This window comes from Pecten maximus, chromosome 16, assembly GCF_902652985.1.
Source record: "Pecten maximus chromosome 16, xPecMax1.1, whole genome shotgun sequence".
Lineage (NCBI taxonomy): Eukaryota > Metazoa > Mollusca > Bivalvia > Pectinida > Pectinidae > Pecten > Pecten maximus.
Genome location: NC_047030.1, coordinates 13,570,286 through 13,579,416, shown reverse-complemented (window position 1 = coordinate 13,579,416; position 9,131 = coordinate 13,570,286). Strand labels below are relative to the sequence as shown.

At 36.0% G+C, this 9,131-nt stretch overlaps 1 protein-coding gene across 1 annotated transcript; it reads right to left on the bottom strand.

The window, feature by feature from the left end:
* Positions 1-2,594: 2,594 nt before the first annotated feature.
* LOC117344469 (visual pigment-like receptor peropsin) lies at positions 2,595-8,826 on the bottom strand. The gene is made up of 3 exons (XM_033907215.1): positions 8,119-8,826; positions 5,508-5,604; positions 2,595-4,908 (listed from the first exon to the last, which is right to left on the bottom strand). The coding sequence occupies exons 1-3, from the start codon at positions 8,749-8,751 to the stop codon at positions 4,709-4,711; spliced, it is 930 nt and encodes a 309-aa protein (XP_033763106.1). The 5' UTR covers positions 8,752-8,826; the 3' UTR covers positions 2,595-4,708.
* Positions 8,827-9,131: the final 305 nt, after the last annotated feature.

The following is a 9,131-nucleotide window of genomic DNA, read 5'->3' as shown; positions in this document are numbered from 1 at the left end:
TGTATTTATATGAAAAAATAGAATCCTCTTGTCCACAAAATTATTTGTGTTTACGTTTTTAATGAAACGCGATCATATGAGATATGATAACCCAAACCATCTGATATGGCAGTCAGATATAAAAGCAAAAATAAAAACGACAAACGGACAGGGAAGCAAGAGATGGAAGTACATATATGACAGGCAAAATGCATATGAGTTAAAGTAGAGTATGGACCAAGAGTAATAATTTCGTATTGTATAAAAATAAATGCACCTATATAGCGTACACCCTGCCTGATTTTGCATTAACTCTTAAAACACATTCCTGTTATAGCTACTCTACCATGGAAAATAAACATTCTCACCCTGAATTAATCTAGGTAACAGTTTAAAGTGATTATGTCGTCATGACAACCAATAAATACTATGCATATGTTGTATGTGTGGGAACAATTAATTAATATGTACAAGTTATTATTACTATTACATGGTATGTACATGTTATTATTACTATTACATGGTATGTACATGTTATTATTACTATTACATGGTATGTACATGTTATTATTACTATTACATGGTATGTACATGTTATTATTACTATTACATGGTATGTACATGTTATTATTACTATAACATGGTATGTACATGTTATTATTACTATTACATGGTATGTACATGTTATTATTACTATTACATGGTATGTACATGTTATTATTACTATAACATGGTATGTACATGTTATGTGGAAAAGTAGACATAAAATAATTCGCACATGTTGTTTGGACACCAACTATAGACTATTACATGGTATGTACATGTTATGTGGAAAAGTAGACATAAAATAATTCGTACATGTTGTTTGGACACCAACTATAGACTATTACATGGTATGTACATGTTATGTGGAAAAATAGACATAAAATAATACGTACATGTTGTTTGGACACCAACTATAGACTATTACATGGTATGTACATGTTATGTGGAAAAATAGACATAAAATAATACGTACATGTTGTTTGGACACCAACTATAGACTATTACATGGTATGTACATGTTATTGGGCTAACCGACATAAATTGTATCATGTATAATTATAATCGAAAATACTGTTTTGGAAATCATCAGAAATAAATATATATAGTCCTGATAATTATAAAATTTAGTACATATTGTCGTGGTACCTAAAACAAATCATAAATATCCCTATGAACAATATAAATATATTTGTTTAGAAGACGTGTTCGGTGCTTGTTGATATGCCTAGTGGTTCCATTGTCGGCACCTACGTTCCCATTGTTATAATGTGATGTAACCCTTATTTGACCTAGATTTCCATTGCAGGTGCCGTCGATGAAACAGAAGACGTTTACTCCCAAAAACACCTGGTCTAATTCTCCTTGGAATTTTCCTCATACACATATATATGATGGAGATTTTCACAACAATTTAAACAGATATATATAAACATATGTTAATATTTTGCTCTCGTTTGAGCGATTTCTAGCTAGAGTTATGTATTCTCTGTTGTTATTGAGGGCGATTATTGTCTGACAAGCCGTCGGCATAAAATCTCTGTATCCCATATGAAGGCAATATGCAAAATACTGCAATATTAGAGTCAATAATTTGGGTTCTTGTCTATCAACATTATACAATTATTGCATTTTATGGAGGTGTACACGAGACTATACGGACCTGGTCAAGAGTTTGTTCATCGAAGTTTCAGAGACATTATACATCATATATACAGTAATTAATTACTTTATCATCGATCACAGACACACCCTCACACACACACACACCTCACACATACACACTATCACATGTGTACATTTGCTAGAAAAAAAAACTTTGTTTTCTAATTTCTGTACTATATATATGTGATTATTTTATCATCCACCTATAAACATCAATCCATACACGAATACAAAATATGCTAGAAAACATGTCAATGTGTTACACATCAATCCATATACACATACAAAATAATCTTGAAAATATATCAATGTTTTACACATCACTCCATACGCACATACAAGATATATTAGAAAACATACCAAAGTTATGGTAGCTGTGTACAGTAAAACTGCCCAATTCTGAAAAATATGGCACATGTTTTAGATATGTAAACATTGCCAGTTAACCCTGCATATTACCTCTAATAAAGTATAAATATTTGTAATCTGTACAACATTTGCAATTTTAATACAGCTCTGAAGGATATGTAAACTTATATTTTTTGTGATTTTTAGAGCTGTGAATACCATGGTAACGGCTTAAAAATGCTCAAATATTGCAAAATATTATGATATTCGACCCAAAATGACACAATTCTCTACACAATTTTTTTTCTGAAACCTATTTAAAATCAAATATCTCTATCCCATAGACAGAATTAATCTTGTTTTGACATATGTTGTAAATCAAGTTTTCCTGGTATGTTACCTTTTCGGTGGGCTTCCATTTTAAGCTGTAGGCAAAACTAAATTTCCTGTGTAAACACACTTTCGGAAAATCCGGAACCAATTTATTAATTTTTGTTTTAACAAATGTGAAGCCTGTATGTACTACTACTTCATACTGAATATACCAATTATAGTGTACATTTATTTTTCATTTTTTATGCATATCATAATACAGGAGTTATTTGCTTAACAAAAAAATTGCCCATGGCCAGCCTGCCCTACTGCAGTGTGCTACCTATACACATCACTTCATATACACACACAAAATATGTAAATATCTTTGTTATTTCATTCTAACTAAAGTAAGTCTCATTTTGATGACGTTTTAGCACCTCATCTAGAAGAATAAGGTGTTAATCCTTCCGAAACCCCGTCTCACTATACTACATGTATAAGTCTTTAATACGTTTTAATATTTCCATGACTATTCTAAATCACATGTTTGATAGCAATTTGGTAGTACCGTATTGGTCGTTGTATAAATTGATCCGTAAAAAGTTTATCTGTCAAACTCATCTGCTTCCATAGCTCAAAGAAAAGTTTATACAGACTCCAGAACTGTCCACGCCGCTCGATGATTAAATACCAGCCAGGAGCAGGTCACTGAGTCCCGGTGACTATGTCCGAGTAATGAATAAACATTGTCTATGGACGTGTTCGTGTCGGGACATTGGTAATATGCCAAATGCTACATTGCCGACAGGATACACACTGTTTGTCATTAAAATACATAAAAGACACCCATGATATAGAAATATACCAAATCAACACCACCAAATGAAAAAAAACCCAAAAAACTCGAAGCAGTATCCAAGAGTTTCTATAAGTGTACAGATCTATTACACTCATATCGATTCAGTCGAATATAGAAATTATGACAACAAAGAATTGAACCATTTTGTACCAAATTCCTGCCGTAGGTTAAATGCATGGTTCTTACACCATTAATCAAATGGCAGCAGGGGTAAAATATGGTTCACTCTGTTAAAATACTGTGAAATTAAGCAATCAAAACAATGTATATACCATTTGAAAAAAAGAAGCTACAGTCCGAAAAATTAAAAGTAAATATTCATAATTAAACCGTAAAGTGGCTCTGAACTAGAAAATTTGAAATCTCAAGTCAGTCATATATTTGTAAATGCCCGAACGACAACTGCTGTGTGTTTTAAAACGCTGTTAAATAACTTCTATGACCTATTAAAGTGAAAAACAGTGATTAAAAAAATGAAATAAAAAAACGTAATTGTTATGTTTAGTAGATGATGATGTGCTTACATAAGCTAGTCGACTGTCTTCATCTCCGCTTTCTTTTCCTTGTATTGCTTTGCGCATGTCTTTATGGAGCGAGTATGCATTCGAGCGTGGCAGCCTCGGGAAGGTATTTAGTGCATTTGACTCTGATTACTCCATGGCTTGGACAGGAGAACGGTTCATTTATCATATATTTATGCTGGCATTCGATCAATTTGATATCAGTTACTCGACTTCGAACTTGAAACGCATTTTAACAATAGCTGTATTCAGAATTAATTTTAATCTATTTTGGGTTATTTACTTGAAGTGAAAAAAAAATAAAATTAACTATTGTGTTTACTCTCATCACTTAGAAAATAACAAGTTACAACAAAAACAATATTTCCAGCAGAAAGCTTCCACGTGTGAATGTAAATATGTGTTTTACTGTTTTTCAAAGCATATAAAACTTAAGGAAATAGTACCCTGTATCTTTTTATGGAGCACGCCAGCTCATCATTCGGGGATAATTGTCCTCATTTTGAAATTTTGATAAGAATGCTAAAGAAAAGTGTTCCGGTACAAATGGAGTACATATATAACAATATTAAAACATACATATATTTCTATAGCCCTGTTGAAATATTCTCAGAGGATTTATTTATGCTATATCCACGACCTTCGAATAAAGCGCTTAAATAGATACCCAGACAATATTTATAAATACACACAGATGTACGGAACAATATACTGCAGACTGCAATCAAGTACCTGTTGCGCGAAATTTAATACCTCATAATTTGGTCCGCCTGGGGCAACAGCGTTATATTAACTCCGCAAAATTTAACAACTATACAGCATGACATATGCTGCCAACTACAAATGCCTACGCGATCTGCACTTTCCTTATCCTTTTTCCTTTTTACAAGACGTCGGCCATTTTGTGTTCATGATACTCACCATCTGCAGTGTATATACCACGTGATTCATGGCTGTGCATATGAAGGCATGAAGCAGATCAATTTCGTTTAAAGATTTCCCGCCATGCCTTTTTAAGTTCCCGATTTCGGTGTGCGTAGATAAGAGGATTCCAGATTACGCTTATTTTAGCGAACACTGCTGGCAAAAGCGTGACTAACGTTGGAATGTCACGGGCGTCACCTAAAGCTGACCACAGCGCCACCATTGCGTACGGAAACCATGACAATATAAATGAACCTGTAACAAAAATTGACAGACCTAATTGAAATGTATTTATCATACAACTGTTCGTGTAATATGGTCATGACATAGATATCGTATGACAAATGTGATATCATGGATAATTGATGGCGTCAAGATAAATACATAACGTCGAAGATTGTCAAACTTCTGTCTTCCATTGATATTAACTTGAGACTGTTTTCAGTTAGGTTCTCATAAGTATGATTCATGTGATACACAAAGCTTGTACCCATAACTCTGTAATTTGTTAAGGAAACACAAAATATTTCAATGTCCAAAGACATGAAAGCATTAAAAGGGGCGTCCAGGTTAAGGGCCGCACACAGGAGGGCTCTTTCACAGTAAAAATTTCTCAAATCATGCATTTTTTTTCAAAATATTCCAGTATGCTTAGTTTGATAATACAATTTCATGTTAGGGCACTCAATACATCTATATGAAACTTATTGAATTAATTCAATAATATAAGGCAATACAAATTTTGAAGCGACTATTGTGAAGGTTACATCAACGTAGGAATAGTTCATTGCAGTATTTTTGACATTATACTTGCGTGCGAGGGGAGTGGGGGGGGCTTTTATTCTTACACGTACTTATCATGCAGAGCATTGTCTTGGCGATGTATTTTTGTCGAAGCTCTTGGCGGGTTACAGCAGAAGACACATCTCTGAAACGGGGTAACTCTTTCACCTGCAAAATATAGCGTCGATCGGATATATGAGGGCTAATTGATATGTTATGAGCCACATATTGAAGGATTTGAATTTTGACGGTCATATTGTATTATGTTTTCCAACATAATTCCCTTCAGCACCAGACAAATGCAACACAGCACCACACATATACTCCACAACACCACACATGTACTCCACAGCACCAGACAAATACAACACAGCACCACACATATACTCCACAGCACCACACATATACTCCACAGCACCACACATATACTCCACAGCACCAGACAAATACTCCACAGCACCACACATATACTCCACAGCACCACACATATACTCCACAGCACCAGACAAATACTCCACAGCACCACATATATACTCCACAGCACCAGACAAATACTCCACAGCACCACACATATACTCCACAGCACCACACATATACTCCATAGTACCAGGTATATACTCCACAGCACCACACATATACTCCACAGCACCACACATATACTCCACAGCACCACACATACTCCACAGCACCACACATATACTCCACAGCACCACACATATACTCCACACCACCAGACACATACTCCACAGCACCACACATATACTCCACACCACCACACATATACTCCATAGTACCAGGTATATACTCCACAGCACCAGACATATACTCCACACCACCACACATATACTCCATAGTACCAGGTATATACTCCACAGCACCACACATATACTCCACAACACCACACATGTACTCCACAGCACCAGACAAATACAACACAGCACCACACATATACTCCACAGCACCACACATATACTCCACAGCACCACACATATACTCCACACCACCAGACACATACTCCACAGCACCACACATATACTCCACAGCACCACACATATACTCCACAGCACCACACATATACTCCATAGTACCAGGTATATACTCCACAGCACCAGACATATACTCCACACCACCACACATATACTCCACACCACCACACATATACTCCACACCACCACACATATACTCCACACCACCACATATATACTCCACACCACCACAAATATACTCCATAGTACCAGGTATATACTCCACAGCACCACACATATACTCCACAGCACCACACATATACTCCACAGCACCACACATATACTCCACAGCACCAGACACATACTCCACAGCACCACACATATACTCCACACCACCAGACATATACTCCACAGCACCACACATATACTCCACAGCACCACACATATACTCCACAGCACCACACATATACTCCACAGCACCAGACAAATACTCCACAGCACCACACATATACTCCACAGCACCACACATATACTCCACAGCACCACACATATACTCCACAGCACCACATATATACTCCACACCACCAGACACATACTCCACAGCACCACACATATACTCCACACCACCAGACATATACTCGACACCACCAGACATATACTCCACACCACCAGACATATACTCCACAGCGTCAAACATGTATGCCACAGCATCAAACCTATACGCTTCTGGCTTGACCATATATGCTTATACTTCCTAGTATCAAACTTATGTCATAAAGTCAACTATATCTATGCCATACATATACGCAATAGTATCAGATATGTTCATCGTGGTTCCAAAAAAACGAAATTATAACGTGAAACACTTCAACGTTTAGCTACAAACACAAACGACATGGTGTCAAAGATATTCAATATAGCTTAATAGATATATATTAGAATAAAAGATACGATAGAAACGTGAAAACTAAAACCATTCAGTCAAATATATAAACATTATCGTCAACATATAAACCATAGTCATAACAAGAGTTACATAAATCGCTCTCGTTAAAGTACTCTAATGGCGTATGGATACAACAATGAAATAAGGAAACCAGGTTAGAAATGTTCCCATCATGTACACGATGAATAATGTATTAACCTTGGCCAGCCTATGGCTGCCGTACTACATTCCGATTATATAACACATACTAGAAGTCACGTGTATCAGTCACGCTGCTTGTGCTAGTGTCTTATGAAGAACAGGTATAAATGGTTCGTCAACACGAAAAAAAAACACACCGGAAAAATCAAAATACACCATAAAAAGATATAAGCACTATGAGCACAATAAGAGATATAAAATTAACATTGAGACAAGAGCACGTAAAAAGTTTATCTTCGTCAGTACACACAATACATACATTTCTATTATTCAAGTCAAAACAGGAAAACTAGGTATATGATCTGTTTATCACACATCATAAGATTCACGTGTACTAGTCACGTTGCATTGAACTATAAATAACACTCACTAACGCATATATCCTGAACATTCCATAAAATTATGTTCTGAGTTATTTAAATTATAAAAAGATGTAATTATAAAACGTCATTCATACTTTGTATATTTATATTCACTCTTCCAATTCTTCACTTTAATCAAGGAAAAAATAACGCAAACACTAATAAGATGATATTTAACAGCGAAAGTAGGGACCCGCCTCATACATACCTTCATATGAATAGAGCCATAGAAGAAACATATCAGGACACATGGTAGTAGAAAACACAACACAAACATGGCCATTGTGTAAAACAGATCGTTGAACTTCTTGCTCTTCCAGTTGATGGCACATGATGTATGCACTCCTTCGACAGTAAATACATACGAATTGATGCCTATCAGGGGGAAAATGGCCCAGGAAAGTCCCCAAAGTGCACATCCGATGCAAGACAGTTTTGCCGCACGCAGAGTCCTTTTATGCTTAGAGTTCTTCTTGACCATGACGATGTACTGGTCAAACGATATCATCGTCAGCACAGCAATTATGGTCAATCCTATAAAAGTCATAGTGAATCCGTAGAAGGTACATCCGGGACTTCCGAACACCCAATACCCAATAAAACTGGATACTATAACCATAGGCATGTTGACGAGAGACATAAAAAAGTCCAGAACAGTCAATGCAAGAACAAAGCAAGTGGTCGGATTTAGTATGGATGAATGCTTTTTCCAGAAAACAAATATAATGCTGGCATTAGCAACTATCCCAATTAAACCAGCAATTAAAAACAAAACAGCAACCGATATATTCACAGGTTTTGTCAAGCCAGCATCAAAGAGCGTGACATTGCTAGCCGCCATCGTGAGTCGTGAGCATCAGTTTCTGTATCTTCATACACAGATTGATAACCACGGTAATGCCAACGTAAGTACGCGAGTGACAGACTAGTCCTAATGGCAAGCAGAGAGCACAGCCTTTGTATTCATTGAGAGTTAACGCCTACTGCTCACACTGTGTAGGAATATCGGAATGTTGGAAGTCTACACTTAACCGTTATGTACAATAAATAAGTATAGTCCGAGAAATTACAGCGTTTCACGTCAGGAACGACAATAGAAAGCTGTCCATTCATTGGTTGATGCTATGTTTATAATACACTGATAAGTATTATAACTTGAAACCTCTCTATGTTTTCGCAATATATACTGTAGATACAGTAGTATATTGTGTTTATGTATAT